This window comes from Anabas testudineus, chromosome 8 (assembly GCF_900324465.2).
Source record: "Anabas testudineus chromosome 8, fAnaTes1.2, whole genome shotgun sequence".
NCBI lineage: Eukaryota > Metazoa > Chordata > Actinopteri > Anabantiformes > Anabantidae > Anabas > Anabas testudineus.
The window spans coordinates 17,311,207-17,328,786 of NC_046617.1; the positions used below are offsets into that span (position 1 = coordinate 17,311,207).

Below are 17,580 nucleotides of genomic sequence, written 5' to 3' on the forward strand. Positions count from 1 at the left end.
GTGTTGTTTGGAGAAGTTTGCGCTCGTTATTTAGTCACTGGGCTGTTGCCCAAGTTGCGTAGCTGCTTCTCTTGGACTGCTTCCGACCTGGAAACAGAGGACGCAACTCTTTAGTTCCTCTGCTGACATGCAGCTCTTACACTCCGTCATCCTGCCACAGACTAAACAAAGAGACTGGGACGATGCTCAAAAACCACCAGTCATGTAGACTAGTCTCATCCTAAGCTCAGTATTAGTGGATCTCTGTACATCTGACACATTGGCTCTGTGATGAGAGGACCGTGGTGGAGGCAGTGAGAGGATCACACGCTCCACAAATGAATATACAGTCACATTTCACACCTGACAGAAAACAGCCCCACCCCCTCCACCTACCTACTCACCTGTTCCCACTTTCCTGACCAGTCACCGCTGTTGTATGAGTGCAGGAGCGTCCCAGCCTTCAGTTTTACCTGGTCACATGATTACCTGTCGTTTCCTCTGGTTTCTCTTCTGATTGTTTGCTTTGTGCCTTTGCACCAACAGTTTTGTTTTTCTTTTCAGAAAACCCGAATTGCCCTAGTGATGCACCATGCAGACACGCTTGTGTTGAAGAACAGTGAACAAACAAGTTTCAATCTACCAGGTCTGACGCAAAGATTTAATAAAAATGTCACCTAATGACACAGTGACATTAAAAATGACAGAAGGATCAGTCAGATCGCCACAAACTCATTACTGGCTATCACAAACATACTGTAGGGAGATTACTGCACAATAAGGTCACATAGTCTGAGCAAGACATAAAGGTTTAAATAAGAGGAGTAGAAAGGATGCAGTGATATAAAATGTCCTGTTAATGAATATGAAGCACAGGTGCAATGACGCAGTATTCAAACTTTAAGAACAAACTAACTAAACAGGTTCCAATTAAAACAATTAAATAACATTTCTCTCGTGGACTGATATTAATGGTATTATCATTGTAGGACACTGACCATATTGTGCAACCTAGCCACTGAAAACCAGTGTGCCCTGTCAGAAAATCTACTGTATCCTCTTTCATTATTGATTTGACATATAAATGGAGAGGCTAGCCTATAACTGCCCGGTGACCTGTTTTCATTTTCAGTTATTGTTATAAGCTGGAGGGTACACAGAATAAATATTTTGTAGTCCTTTTGTAGTTTCATAACAAATCTGAAAGGCTCCACGCCACTGAAACAGACTCAGTGTGGTTTTATCTTGATAATGTTAAATCACAATATTAATAATAATGTTCATTCACTTTCATAAAATAACAAAGAGTGAAGTCACAAATTGGACTTGTTTTCAGAATAGAGGATTCTTTTTTCCCAACAATGTCCACAGTAGGTGGATCTGGACATTTCTGTTCGCACCTGATATGAAGGTGCTTTCTCAGTATAACTGTGTCACACTCTGCTGGAAACTGCTCCTCTGCAAATCAGCGATCATGGTCCACTGAAGCCAGAAGGACAATGTCAGATGGCACATCAGTTCCTCCATATTGGACACTTTCCACACAGTTTGGCTGCAGCTTCTTGTATGTGAATGTCACAGTCAGGAATAGGGACACGGCGTCTCTTTATTGGAGTCCAGTGCTTAATCTGAACGCATTTGACCAAAAAAAGCTAATTCCTGCAGCAAATTCCCCAGAACAACAAAGCTTTGATGAAATACAACACAAAACACAACGTGTCACAAACTTTCTGCATGTGGATAAAGAAGTGGTGACATTTTCTAACTGCAGAAACTTTTCACAGAACTCAAAAAAAGATTTTAGGAATTTTATGTGCATTTCAACCATGGGGACATAGCCATGTTTTGGTTCCTTTGTTTCTTTGAACAGTCTCTGCTCCACTGGCTGTACTTCTAATGTCCCTGGAGCTGTCAAGGTGGATCTTGCAGTACTGGATGTTACTGACTCATCAAACGAAAGCCCTGATAGTTCAGCCCCTTGTGTAAAACATGTATTCAAGCACCGATTGTCACTGCACCACAAACTCAGACTCCCCTTCTTTATGGCTGTTTCACAGTGCTTACATGAGCTCTACCCCAGTCCCTTGCCTGAAGCACACTCCAGAGCAGTGTTTCATTTGGGCTGTAACCAGCTGAGTTAAAGAGGTTGACCAGCAAGTCCCAAACTCCCTGCACTGTGGTTGGACCTGGGGTCTTCATGCAACATCGCTTGTGTCACAGGAGTCCTCATGAACCACCAATGGACCAATGATGTGCAGTGCTGATCATTAAAAATCACCCACTTGTGTAATGTAAAAACACTCTCACACAGTCTGAGATGCTTAAAGACGTTTTTTTGTGTCTCTGTGTGATGACTTGGAGATCTCAGTGGTGACAGACATGCTGGACGGCTGTGTGTGGGAGTGTTTGTGTGTGTGAGGCATGCTGGGGGAGAGGGAGAGGGGTGGGGGGGTGTTACCAGGTCACCAAACAGCTGTCTGGGAGACAGATTGGCCGCAAGGGATGTGCAGCATACACACACACACACACACACACACACAGAAAGTAGAAGAGAGGGGAACTCAACTACAAATATGCGATATTCAGACAGGGAAACAGATGCTACAGCATCTAAACACACACAGAATCACACACAGCACTGCAACATAACACATGGAGATCAGTTCATTTCCTGTTTTTTTTAATTTTTTAATATATAATTCAGCACCTTCTTTTAATTTTCCAGATGCAGTCATCTGATAATAGAAATCGCTCACTCTTACTTACTCATCTGTGGAACTGTACATATAGTGAAGAGCTTCCACAGAGCAACTCAAGCTTAGTTGCAGCTTACATTTATTACCGCCCAGGGTTGCATTAATTTTTTACCAAGACCGCTGTGCAGGTTTCTCCAGCACATCCCAAAGATTGTCAGTGGGGTTAAGGTCTGGACTCTGTGGGGACCCATCCATGTGTGTCATGCTCCCCGAACCACTCTTTCACAATTTGAACCAAATGAATGATGATGACATTGTCATCTTGGAATATGTCTAGGACATCAGGGAAGAAAAAATCCATTGATGGAATAACCTGTTCATCAGCTGACCTCATTCTTTGGACACATAACGTTGTTATAATTTGACTCTTCTGAAATAAATTCACATCTTTTCCACGACCACAGGATGAGTCTTCAGACATGGTTGTTTAAGAAATGAGAAGCTCCTCACTGCATCATTTAGGGTTAAATAACTTGTTGGCAGCTGAAACATAATCATCCATGCAGTAATTATCTAATGACAGGCTCTGATCTAATTGCTTAGTTAAATCAAGGTGGAGACGTTTTTTTGGACGGGCAGCGTAGGACAACAGACGAGTAACTGAGTTGGGATAAACATACTGTATGTTTGCATTGTAAGAGTTAGAAGAGAGTGAGAGGCATGGAAAACAAAAACTTTACATTAAAACACCTGAGTATATCTCCATCTAATAACACCTCACTGCGTCTTTCTGTCTCCTCCTGAGCTTTTTATTTCCCTATAGACAAGCAACAACCTATCTTATAAATGATTCAAAGTCTCAACACAAGACTAGATGTTCATTGACACTCTTATCTATCTCTCATCTCATCTACTTTCAAGATGTTAAATTAAAAGAAATGTTCTCCTGAAGCTGAAATTGACTGAAAATAATCAGGTGCAGCTGGCTGGGGTTCATTTGGAATCTCATTGCAATGTAATCGCTGAAGTGAAATTACTGTTCTTATTCTTATTTGGTGTTGCATTAAGTAGTACAAATGCCAGGTAATCAGCATCTTCCTACGTCTTTCTCTGAGCATTTCCAGGCTAAGCACCAAAAAGCCTCATTAGCTACCAATGGAATAATATGATGAGATCAGAAATGATCCCACTTCCCTAAGCAGCATGACTTCATCTATGATTGTTACTGCTCTGCTGTCTGCATCACAAAACACAGCAAATCACTCAGACAGAGTCTTTCCATGCTATTTCATTGTGTTGTTTTACTTGCTGGAAAATGGGGCAACTCCTGAGTGGTGCAGTGTGCAGTGGCTTTATTCTCCACCAGCAGAAGGCACTTACACTGAAGGTGTTGTGACTGTCTTCCCTGTTCTGGCACTGTATAGTATTGAATCGGTTATAGTAGAAGATGAGAAAGAAGAGCAGAACAGCAGAGTTTCTGGAAACTCACCTTTATCAGTGTGGCAAAGTAAAATTGTTCACATTACTGGAACAGGAAGACACGTTCACTGAGGCCCCCCGTGAGTGAAGAATCATCAGACTAGCAGGTATAGTTCTCTCATTTTAACTTTACTTACTGGTCTAATTTACTGGGACGACACACATTAATCATGTCAAAAAGTAAATATGTCAGATTTACCTGAAACCCTCTTTTTCATCTGCAGTACCCGAGCAGAGAGTTTGCTGTTAAACGTAAAACATGTAAGCATTACAAATCAGGCACAGAAATCACTAGAAGCAGAACAACACAGCACACTCACAGGAATTATTTAACCAACATGAGATGTGAGTTGCATTTGACAGCTGTAATGCCACCTGCAGTTTATCTTTTGCATGTATCTACAGATCTGCATTTGACAGGTAACACCCTCCACTTGAACCTACTCATTGTCACTTAGCTATACCACAAGCATAGATCAAATTGCTCACGGCAGCTCACTGGGCTTCCTTTGTAAAGCATGAACTCCACATAAACTGCTGTATTCTTCACCAGCAGAGCTTCATCATCTAGATGCACATGCGTTCCCTGTAGCAGATTAGATTTTAGAGTTTTAAAACTTTCATTTCTAATGTTGTGGCAAACTGATTCATAAATAATGTTGGAGACAGTTGACTACAACTAAACAGACTAAACAATATATTAGGAATTATATAAAGTCATGTAAAACAAGGACCAGATTAAAACTAATGATAAGATAATGCTCACCTTGTTCAAGATGAAAGATACTACATCAATAAATGCACATATCCCTGGTTGAACTTAATGCTCACTCACAGGACAGTTAATACTGTATTTATGGCTCATGTGGCCCACTCCTGTACAGCACCTTCTTGGCCTTGTTTTGTTGTTGGGTGAAAAGGGCGTTCATTTTCATCTAATTATAATCATGATGGAGCAATTGCAGTAACCATTACCTTGATTTCCTGAGGGGTCTTCAGGCACTTAAAGACACTTGCTGGTATCTGAAATGTGCTGATGACTGTCCAGATACATATCTAAATGAAAAAAAAAAGTGTATTCCTGGAATCCAAACAGAGACAATGTCCACTCATTAAACCCAGAGTTTTCAGCTGAGACTCACTTGCTGCCATCTTGAATGAAATTAAAGTTTCTTCTGTACTTTAATAATAAAAAGGTTTCACAATAACTCATATTGCCATCTGACAAAGACGCTTTACAGTCAATCTGAGCAAGTGCTGTAGTGGGGAACTTTTTAAACAGTGGTATGACCAATCTTGTTGGGCATTTTGCTGAACAGTGAAATGTGGATATCCAATTAGAAGCTGACAGCGGCTGTTTCATGACACAATAAATGTGGAAAACCTGGCTGTCACGGCAGACGGCAACCAGGTGACTGACTTGTTTGAAGAGCAGATAAGTGCAGAGACATATGGAGATGAGTCTATCTGCAAGGCTGCCTTTTAAAACAGGTTTCAAAGAGAATATAAGCCAAAAAGGGAGATGTTTCTTTAATGGTCACAGGCAAAGTCAGTCTTTGAATGCAGCTTTGACCGGCTAATTTCAGTGGTGGAGCTGCAGAGCTGCATTCAAACCCAGAACCTATCTGCTAACTCATCAAAAGGCAGAGCTGTCCGAAATGAACAAAAAGCCTAATTTAAATTTCAAATGGACCACCAATTAAACTTAGATTTACAGTAGATCCACCGACCAGGCAAAGGCTTTAACAAATCATCATTGTTATCATTTGTAAAAGACATGCTGTTAACTAAAGCACTGCTGTGCCGTCATCCTGACCTTCACTTTTTACAGAAACAAGTTAGACACACAAAAGACATGAAGACCCGCCACAGTTTCTACTGTCTATGTCATGTTTGACAGCACCATCTAGTGTTGAACTGAATGAATATATTCTAGTTGTCAATTCACAGTCATGAGACAAAGCAGTGCGGCAAAATCATGTGAGCTTGTGGGGGAAAATATATATATAATGCTCACCTTATATACATATATATATATATATATATATATATATACATATATATATATATATATATATATATATATATATGTATGTATATGTTTTTTTTTTGTCCAAACATTGTTTAATATAAGATCAAACATACCATCATATTTAAAATTTAATAATGCAGAGAGTCACTTTCCAAGTTAAAGTTTCTTGTGTCTTGTGTTATATATAAATATGTTATACAGTAAAAATAGAACAAAAAAATCCAAATAGATTTAAAGATAGTTAATAAAAAATTGGTCTACATATTTTCCTTTACTTGACAAACATTGCCACCTAATGGTTGTGATACTTTCCTACAGAAAGAAGTACACTAGAATACCGAGTTCACCTCAAACGACTCTTCCACATGTGTAACTGCATTCGTAACTTTGGAACTTAATCAAGGCTGATTTAAACCTGCAATTTACAAGAGTAAGAGAATATTTCCTTATCTATTCTGGGCAAGATGTCAACAAACACATTTTATTGCAATCTGTGAAGCTGAAATAAAATTCAATAGGACTTATTTACAGCTCTGTTCATGGAGAAAATTAACTCTCCTGCTCTGAGGAACAGAGGTGGATGGATGAAAACACAGCAGTGCACAGGACTAGCATCTCTAAATCTACTTTCTTTATGTATCTCACTGCCCTCCTTCTTCTGGCCTGTAGCTGATTTTTGTAGGATTCGACACTGCCTCCAAAAAAAACTCACACACTCTAATATTTTGTTGGACCACCTTTAGCTTTGATTACAGAACGCATTCACCGTGGAATCGTTTAAATGAGCTTCTGCAGTGTCACAACATTTATTCCAGAGTTGCATGAATTTTTCACCAAGATCTTGTATTGATGATGGGAGGGTCGGACGCTGCAACAAGTCTTCTCCAGCACATCCCAAAGATCTTCAATGGGGTTAAGGTCTGGATTTCACACATGGTGGCCAATCCATGTGTGAAAATGATGTGTCATGCTCCTTGAACCACTATTTCACAATTTCAGCTCGATGAATCCTGTCATTGTCATCTTGGAATATGCTGCATAAGTTTGGGTTAAATAACTTGTTGGCAGCTGAAAAATAATCATTCATGCAGTAATTGTCCAATGACAGACTCTTACCTTTTTGCTTAGTTAAATCCTAAATGGTGGTGACTTTTTTTTTTGGCGGTAGTGTATTTGTTTGCATGGAAACCTGTTACACAGGTACCAGTCAGATAACATGATGTCTGATAGGGTATTCGAAGATCTTTCTCTATTGTGACTGCCTGTGTGCAAAAACCTCTATTGTGAGTTTCCTCCTACATTGCTGAGGGAAGAACAATGGAATAATAGTGTGCATCCATCATGTTCTATGCAGACACCAGTAAAGAGACCCTGGGTAGATGCAAAAGAAAAGTAAACTTACTGTCACAGTGCAACATTTAAAGGAAATTGGGTGAAAAAGTGCTTTTCCTGCAAAAACTGCAAACTGCATTGATATGTTTATTTGATATGTTTATTTAAACTCCAGGCACTTCTATGTATCTGTCAATGTGAGACTCTTTCAGCTGCTTCATTTATTAAGTACTTCTACATAAATATACCTCAAATGTAATCGGATCATAAGAAGGTCCTATACATAAAGAATTTTCAATTCCTTGTTTTAGAACAACTTAAATTCACACATGCTGGTTAGCTTTCTTTTATGAACTGCTTGGTTAAGGTCAGGACTTTAATTTGTCCATTGCAAAGTATTGAGTTTCATTTACTTTAACCCTTCTTTGGTAGAACAACTGGTGCTTTAGGATCACTGTTATACTGTTATACTGTTATACTGTATGATCCAGTATGAGCTTCAGGTCACAGTGGATACCTTAACATTTATCCAAAGAATTTGCTTGTCTAAGAATTCATGACTCATGGTGGCAAACCTTACAGCAGGTCCAAATCATGACACTACCACCACTACATTTTATAAAAGGAACAATAAGTAGCACAAACTTCTTTGGTTTGATAAGTTACAAACACTGGTTCTAATTTAAGCCAAAATGTTCTGAATTGTTCTAATTTGTCCACAGAACAGGAAAATATTAGAGATTAGGGTTCATAATGTTACTGTATAGTCTAACGCAGCCTGGATCTGCGAGGCACAAGGACAGATTATGATGTGAGCAACAAAGGTCTGGTTAAAGCTTGTTTTTGTTTTTCAGCTTTTTCAACTTTTCTTTGCTTTCTGAACAAACCACAGAACAACCATTGCTTCTGCAACTTCACTAAAAAGTATAAATATACTGCATAGAAGAAACTTCTTTAAACCTGGTTGCTACCTAATACATGTATAGACATATATTTCAGACCAAACTGAAATATCTTATACTAACCAAGCAGTGAAAATGCAGTGGTTAATTTAACACCATCAACATAAAAAACAAAGCAGACAATGCGTGTCAGGAATAAAAAAATCTTGTATTTTTTAATTGACAGGGAAACATCCTTCAGGACAACGGTTGGTCATCACACACAGCAACGATACAATGTAGAGAGTCTGACTGTGTGTCAAGCATTTAAACACCTCCCCTGCCCCCTCCCGTCTCCCTCTGTTATGGGGAATAATGGAGGGCTTATTATTGCAGACACGTTGGCTCTCCTCTGACAGACAGAACACACCTCCTCCCCTCCTTGTAAGGCTTGGGGGTTTGGGGGCGGGGGTGCCTGGGTCAATCACTGAAGGGTTATAAAAAAGAAAGCAAGAAAGAAAACACAAGGCTTCTGATTTATCAAAGTCAAGTTCTATCACAGTTTGAACTTTCTGGAGTCTGGTGTTGTGGTAGCACTCGTCTTGTAGCTTGAGGCCAGAGCAACTCAGTGTCAACTCAGGAAACAATTATTACTGTCCTGATCTGTCCTTTACAGAGAATCTGGGCTGAAGCTACTCCTATATAAAATATACATCAGTTCACTAGTTTCACCATCACCAGAGTTCTAATGTGTTTAGAGTATCAGGAGGAAAAGTGACAAAGGTTCACCTAAACATTAAAGAACGTTGGTTCTGAACAAAATAGAACCAAGTAGGTTTCCATGTCTCTCTATAAAACTGTATAAAGAGGAGCTATGTCCCCATACAGTAAATAACCACCCAGTATTGCATTGGACAATAAAGAATAGGGTCATTTTAATTAGTATTTTATCAGATACCAATTAATCAGAGCCCAGTGCAAGTAGGTAATCAATCTACAAATGGAAACATCTGAAAATGCAAATATCAAAATCTCTAAAACATCCAGATGATTATTTCCCAATTTTTTTTTCTTAAATCAGAACATGCAATAGTCAAAACTGTTTCCTCAAAAGCAGGATTTAAATACTGAGATCCAAAGATCAGTATATCATAAGAACAATTATGCAGTCACTCTACCAAACTGTGTTGATTATTATGGCAATGTGATGTAGACTGGGGTTGTCTGCACTAAGTCGAATAAGAGGGAGACAGAAAGAAGCTGTCTCTGCACTGCTCAAAACCTCCCACTACTGACAGTCTGTGCAGGCAGAGGACATGAAACAGGACAAAGCAGTTGCACAATGGTAGTGTTCAAGCACATACTGTATAAAATTATTTTCAACTAGGGGAACAGCCAACTTGTTGCCATGTTCAGGAGGGAGGACAGCATCTCAGAATCTAACATCAGATGTGCTTCTGAATGTCAGAACTGGAAGAAGAGTGCTATGAAAAGATGAACAAGCTGACAGCTGTGCTCATCAGCAGCAATGTTTTCAGTTTTCATTCTGACTTTACAAGATGCCAACGTGTATCCAACTTTTGCTGTTATTTTTTTGCCTCTCCTTCACATAAACTCACAGCAGCACTGTACTACCAAACGTGTCTCTATCCTGACCTGTGGGCAAATTCAACTAACACACAGGAGTTTATTTTTCTTCTGCTTTTTTTCTCATGTTTTATCTCCAAACCTGCCCACTGCATGCAAACTGCATGGGAGACATAAAAAGTAGAAGAATGATAATAAGATGAAAATAATTAGTGATATTCAGGACCTCCTTCCATCACTGACCTGGGTTTTAATGCCCTTTTTTTTTAGATCAACTATGTATCTGAAAAACAAGTCAAGTCTTCTGTCTGACTTTCACCACTCTACAGAGACCCAGCTAAGGTGATTAAGGTACAGCATCAAAGCACTGTGGTTTTCACTCAGATTACTGAGGTCTTGTGCATGTCACCTGCTGATCATAAAGCATAAAGCTGCTGTCTCAGCCAGCTGCCTCTAAAAGGGAATCAGTATCTTACAAGCATGCTTCTTGTGTGTCTGTGCCACACCACTCTGTGCACAAAGGAGGACGATATACAGTACATATTGTGCTGTGTTGGAATAAAGGTATGGCTTGGTAAAAGAAAACATTTAGCCACTGGAAGGAAAATGCTTGCAATACTTGTTGTCATTCACACCTTAGGTGTTGCATGATTTCATTTGTAGATAATGCACTGTAGTTCACGTGTGTTTGATAAATATGATGTGTTGCCTGATGTGATGTGTTTGAATTAGGGATTAGAAAAGAGGAGTGATGAATGGCTTGTCGAGCCCACAGCAGAAAGGCTTGTCAGTCTTCTGCTAACAATTACACTATCAGTGGGTGGGCCTGAGCTTTTGGAAAAATCTACAGTACCTTCTGCTGCCAGCCACACCCATGCCACTGCAGCTACACACAGGGGGCAAGTACCTATAGTAGCATTAACACTAGAGATAGAAATACTTTCAATCATCATATAAAATGGGTTTATATTATATATAGTAGTTCTATGTACGGACACAAGAATGTGGTTGATTTATGTAGAGTGGATGTCACTATATTTTCCACAAGTATATATTATTATTGCACTCTGGCTACACATATAAGTTAGTTTGGTTGTCTTTAGATGTACAGAAACACTAAGAGGTGTCAGAGCTGATCCAGCTTGAAAACAGTTGTGGAAGGAGAGGCTCAGTGATGCCATTTTCAGTTAAAATAAATAATACTGGATTATGATTGTAATGTATATTGGATTATAGCCTACAGACACATTTAATTTAGTTTTAATTTTTATTTTTTTTTAAAGAACTACAGTTTTGTATTCTTCGGGAATAACAGCCAAATTGAAATTGAGATTTTGAAGATACAGCTTAGAGGTTTAGCTATCACCCCCAAACAAATGTATGCACATTTAAAAACCATATAACTCTTTGTGTGGAAAACATATCTTGTCTTGCATCACTGAGCCCACTTCATGACACTGTTATTTGGACACCAGATACACAGAAATCTGAGACAGAGCTACAGAAACACATCACACCCCTGTTCTCTTCATTCTCTTTTTCAAAATAGAAAAATAAAATCCCAAGCTAAGCTAAGTGTGTTGAGAGGAGGCTTGAGCTCCTCCAATCTCTCTCTCGGTTCTGAAAAGAAACATACATTCACAAGAGGACAACAAAAAACAAGCAACTTGAAATTCAAATTCAAATCTGTGTGCAAAAACAGTTTAGATCTCTATAAAAATATGTGCATATGGATAGAGCTATTTTTAATCTCACCAAATACAGTATTTTCCTTTATTTACACTGCACAGATACACAGATAAACAAACACTACAGCTCTGCCCTGCTCCCCCTCTCTGTCACTGCAGGCGTAAGAATAACATGGCCGACTTTCATGACAGCAGATTTGACAATACTTGCACACACGCTCTCTCACGCACACACTTCTGCTCTGATCAATGTGATCGAGGAGAAGAGGAGGGGCAAGCAGAACTTCTGTAGAAAACCTGAAGTTGCATATCCCACAATTCCCCCCACGCTCGCATTTCACAAACCACTTCCTATAAAGGTCAGAGGTGATCAGCCAGACGCTGCTTCCTGATTGGCTTGCATGGGTAAGTACAGTGTGTCAAAAAAAACTTTGGCTACGGAGTTAGGTGGCTTTAGTCCTGGTGTGTTACTGGTCTTAGTCCAAACACACCATGTACTGCGAGTACTGTTTGACTGGTACAGCCTTGGTGGATCTGCTGTCCTTCATCCAGGGTTCAGAAAAATGGATCCACTGTCTATTATTCTAGGACAGGAGTGTACCAGCATCATCTGGAAAAAGCAATCAATGTCTTATTTAGTATTCATCAAAAAAAGTTATTCTCCCATTAAACTTATTTCTCTCATTCTCTCTCCCCAGCACCAATCTCTGCTGAAGTCAGCCGAGGCTTCACTATTCCAGCTTCAGAGATTTAGGACCAATTAACTGACTTCCTGAAGGCAATGGTCAGTGTTCACTGGGCGGTCCTCCGGTTCTTTGCACTGAATCCCGCACTGCTTCCCAGTCTGTTGTCAAAGGGGGAAGAGCAGGTGTCTTTCTCAGTGTCTGACAGGCCAGCTGATAGGCCACTCATGTATCTGGATTGCGGTTGGTCAAAGGTGAACTGGGGCAGGGGGATGTAGTCCCCTGTGAGAGGGGAGTGCCTTGCAGCAGGGGAGAGGGACTGTGTCTGTGAGAAAGGCATAGCGTTTGGGAAAAGAGGTGCATGAGGCTGAATAAAGATGTTTGGGCTGATTGGGATGTGTGGATGAGTAGGTGTGGATGGGTGTGGTGGAGTGTACGTCTGACTGTGTATCGGTGTAGATGCAAGTGAGGGTGTCAGGGTGTGTGTCAGTGAGTGCACTTGCAGCGGTATGTGGATAGGCGTTAGCGCTGTGTGCATTGGCGACTGCACTGGTGTTTCTGCTGAGACGTCTTGTGTGTTTGACCGTATGTGCGGGGTCAAGTCATAGGAGGGTGTCCTGCGTCTCAGCATCATGCTGCAGTCAGTAAGTTTTAGGGGTGAGGTGATTTGTGGGTGTTCCCTCTCTGAGGGCGGATGGATGGATATACAGGGAGGACTCATCTTCTTCTTTCTGTGGCCGCCCCCGACTGATTGTACCCTCACAGGAAATACCTGGCCAACTTTTTCTGGCCTGTGAGCCTCTTGTGTAAAGTGTTGGTCGTCACTGGTGATGACAGCTTGTGGGAGGCAAACCTCTATGGAGTGGCGTCGCTGGTCATCAGGGTAACCAGCAGACAAAGATGACGGTTTGTCCAGGAAGGCCTGGTTGTCAGCACTAAAGCCCTTCCTTAAGTCCCGGTCCTTCAATCCTGAGCCAAGCAGACTGAGCGTGCTTCTTGAGGAACAACTTGGTAGCTGAGGTGGAGGAGGTGGAGACGTGGACTTGGAGTCCGGAGAGTATGGAGAGGTGTAAGGAGAAAGGGAATGGCTGCGACCAACCTTCCCTCTGCTTTCCTGGCCTCCCCCCTCTTCATTTTTCCACCTTCGGTTGGCTGAACTCGTGATGTGATACACCTCCTCATCAGCCGGGTCGCAGAGGGAGGCAGCGGAAGGTGGTCTATGTCTCCGAAGGCTGGGATGACGCAAGGGGAGACGCGGGGAAGGAGGTGGAGGTAGAAGAAGTGAGGGAGAAGACGGTGGAGGAGGTTGGGGAGAGGGGGAAGACAGCAGAGGAGGCAACAGAGAGGGAGAGGGCGGAGGGAGCGAGAAGGCAGAGGGGGAGCATGGTGGGAGGGAGAGCGCTGAGGGGGAGGAGGGAGGAGGAGGAGGCAGGGGAGACAGTGGAGAAGGGGACGGGGGAGGCAGATAGATCGGGTTGGGCCGTTCCTGTTGCTCACAACCCTGGGACTCCATTGAATCCACTTTAACCGCCACCTGCACAAAAAACACACTTGTCAGTCACGTTAAACAGCTGCTTACATCATAATGAGTGTCCGTATGTGTGCACACATAGGCAGCTCGCACCTGTCTGTGCAGGGCTCGTGGGGAGGGACTGGGCGTGGGCGGGGCAATGCGGGGCAGGGTGAGGGTGGGAGTTGACTGACGGTGAACGGGGGAAACGTCCGGTACCTGCAGTAGAGAGCGTCTCTCACATGGCTGGGAGTGGACCGACGTCACTGAGCCTGAAGGTGTAAACGTAACACGTCTGAATCACACCGATACAATCACATGTGCACACTCTCATCGCAAACACATGCATTTTTTTTGTAGAAAACACATGCATTTTGTGCATATACATTCACAGACTGACAAAGTCCTAATAATTAGGAGTAATGTGAACTCATACATTTGAGGAAAGTTCACAAAAGCACTAATTCTACTAACACTTTATCTTGATAGTAGATTTTGATTTAAACGGGGAAAAGAATTCAACTTAACCATTTTAGTTTCTGGTTATTTCAAGTTTCAACAAATCTGCTATCAACATCAAGTGCTTACTAAACGGAAATCATCGGCACATATTTTCTCATAACAATAAATTAGCAAAGTAGTAGCAGTGAGCTGAATGTATTCGTACAGGACAGTTGTCTGGATGTCATATTCTGCATTAGATCCTGGTTACATAAACTGTTTCGTGTGAATGCATGTAAACAATCATATCAGGAAAAATGAACTTCCTGATTGCATGTAGCACCCTAATGCATCACGATGGTCAAGTGTAATTACAAGAAGACGAGAAAGAAGCAACCGTTTATGTACAATCTGTGATCAGTAACTGCTGTGAAGTTAACTGTAACCAGGGTCTCAGGCAGTCTGCACACACAGGTCCAGGAAACCTGTGAGTTCAGATGCAGAAACATGTAAGTTTATCATAAGTTTGTACTTAGTCCAAGCTGTAAAGTCACTTAATTAAATAATAAGAATTTTTAAAAAGCAAACAGCACCAAAGAGGTGATGATTACAATTTTTACATGTACAGTGTTTCTTTGACTTTGCAGCTTGGCTATGATGTTATCCATCATTCTAGCTGAGTATTCAGCCATTCCACAGCTGAGCAGATGAGCCTGTGTGAAGGTTGCAGAGATTCACGTGTATCAGCTCATCCACTTCAGTCAATACCTTGGGACAGAGCTGGGTCTGTCCACAGCCTGGCCACAACATGCCATTAGATTCTGACTGCAGATAAAACAGTGCTTGTCAGTGTTTAGAGTCTTATTCCCAGCAAATGTATTCTGCTTCTACTTTGTTTACAGACACAACTAGAAAAAGCAAAAAAAAGTAATGTGTGTGACCAACAACATGTTTCATATATTAACGAGATTGAAGTTTAGAACGATGAATGTGTGGAAATTTGGAAAAACATTAGTTTGTATTATTCCCTCCCATCAGGGCAGGGCTCGAAAATGCTGCAAAGATTCCAGGTTAGAGTTTTAATCACACTGAGTGCTAATATTTAACAACTAGTCAAGAACTACTGGGAGACACAGGAGTCCAAAAAGTGTTAATAAAAGTTCACATTTCAGTCAATTATATAGAATCACAGACCTAGCTGGCTAACAGAGCACTAAAACGATAAGGTAATAAATATTCTGTAATATCATGTGGAGTATTTAAGTTAAAGTACCGGAATGCTGGTGCTGAGGACTGAGATCCACTTCCTGCAGAGGGTAAGGGGCACTGGCGGGCCGTACAGGTCGGAACATGTAGCTGTCGTTGGGTAGAGAGTGCATTCTGGATACAGACATCTTCCTTGATGACAAGTCCTGGCCTTCGTGTTGCACCTCTTCTTCCTACAGGGGGAGACAGAGACCACACAGCTCTAAGACTGACTCTTTGCTGTACTATTCAGTGACACTACACACTATAACACATACTGGTTTAAATCATCACCTGTCCAGGTGAATTTGGACATGGCCCAACGTAGGTTCCTGCCACTGAACTGTTGTTGGAGGTTGTGCTTAATTTGCGTTGCTTCTCCATTGCCATTTCCAAGGCGATCTCTGCATCCATCTCTGCTTCCTCTTTAGCCTCCTGCGAAACCAGATGGACTTGTACTAACTACATTTTACAGTAACTGTTGATGATTTCTGGCCAAAGATGGCTAAAAACGACATGTCTTTATAACATACATGCTTCCTTGTGCTTCCTTAGTCTTTCTAGTTACTATACCTTGTTGCTTTCCTCTAGATGTTTCATCAAAACAGCCACCACCACATTGACCAGCACAAACTGAGCCATGAGAACAAAGGTGACGAAATAAATCGGAGAGACCAATGGCAGGTATGTGAGACAGTGGCTGTCCTCTGGACGACACTCCCTTAATGTATCCTTAAAAGACACAGGGAAAAATTGAGTAACAAATAAAGAGAGAGAAGAGAGAGAGAAAGAGGAACAATAGAGACAGAGAGAGCAGGAAGAGAAACATAGTGGCATACACGTCCATCACAAATTATAATTTTATAGCATAGACACTTTTAAAGACGACCTTACATTGCACTTGTTTAAACATGGTAAATAAAAACTAATGAAATTACATTATTAAACAACCCTGCCTCTACACCATTTCTACTATAAACATATCTACCCTGTGTTATATGCCATTAGTTGACACTTAATTTGAAGAATACCTTTTTATGATCCTTATATTTTCGAAACAGGAACAATTTTGTCACATTTTTTAACAAATGATAATTTATATTCGAGTGTCGACACCGTTCAGCGTCATTTATTATTCCATAAAAAAGGTTTTGAGAGGAGGTCATTACTCCCACTGTCGTTATGTGATACTCAACACTAGAGTGTTCCAATATATATATATGTGTGTGTGTGTTTATGTGTGCTCTTACTTTCATAATCCCATTCCAGTTGTCCCCTGTGGACACTCGGAACAGAGTCAGGAAGGCCATCCCAAAATTTTCAAACGTTGCATGACGACTCAGACCCTCGCATGGGTTACTGGCGTTACACTCTGAGTGACAAATGGATAAAAGTCAATGTGTGTGATCACATCTGAGTGAAATAGTTTATTCTGAACAGACAAATGAGGCTGTATTGTGCAATGTGTCCCTGTGGAGGAGAACAGATAGCCGTCTTGAAAAGGACAGGGAAGAATCTCTATTAGTCTCAGGGTCAATATGACAAAGAGTCCTCAGGAGACTTTTTATACAATCAGCCACCAGACGATATCTTCCTCTTTGTTGAACCCCGGGTCACTTTAATAGGAAGCTAGAGAGGAACAAGACAATCCATGCAGTGTTAGACATCTTGTTGTTTATTCTGAAGTGCGTGTCACCACGAGAAAAGTGAGACGATTTATGAGTGATTCAAAGTAAAACCAGTGGGACTGTGTTGTCAGCAGTTTCTCCAATAAATAGGTAAAAATAGATTGCTCTCCCGAAGCCTGAGTCATGGCCCAGTAGTAAAAGGATGGGGGTGGAAATGGAGATTCGAGTGGACATTAGGTTTCAGCAATTCGATTTAAGGCCAGATTCAGAATGCAAGATTTTCCAATATCAGCAGCAGGAATCCAACAATATGAGCATTAACATTCAAACCCTCGTTCCATCCTCTTTCCTATCTCCTTCACTTATGACCTTTTCTTATCTGTTCAGCCTTCTGCAGAC

At 41.1% G+C, this 17,580-nt stretch overlaps 1 protein-coding gene across 1 annotated transcript in view; it reads right to left on the reverse strand.

Moving 5' to 3' along the window:
- Nucleotides 1–8,652: 8,652 nt before the first annotated feature.
- The window catches only part of cacna1ha (calcium channel, voltage-dependent, T type, alpha 1H subunit a), an 88,492-nt gene continuing 79,564 nt past the window's right edge, over nucleotides 8,653–17,580 (reverse strand). The window contains exons 33-38 of the mRNA XM_026354716.1: nucleotides 16,804–16,925; nucleotides 16,127–16,285; nucleotides 15,848–15,988; nucleotides 15,582–15,747; nucleotides 13,982–14,139; nucleotides 8,653–13,891 (exon numbers count right to left, since the gene is read on the reverse strand). Of these exons, the coding sequence (XP_026210501.1) occupies nucleotides 12,467–13,891; nucleotides 13,982–14,139; nucleotides 15,582–15,747; nucleotides 15,848–15,988; nucleotides 16,127–16,285; nucleotides 16,804–16,925 (2,171 nt within the window). The 3' untranslated portion in view covers nucleotides 8,653–12,466. The remainder of the gene's footprint in view (nucleotides 13,892–13,981; nucleotides 14,140–15,581; nucleotides 15,748–15,847; nucleotides 15,989–16,126; nucleotides 16,286–16,803; nucleotides 16,926–17,580) is intronic.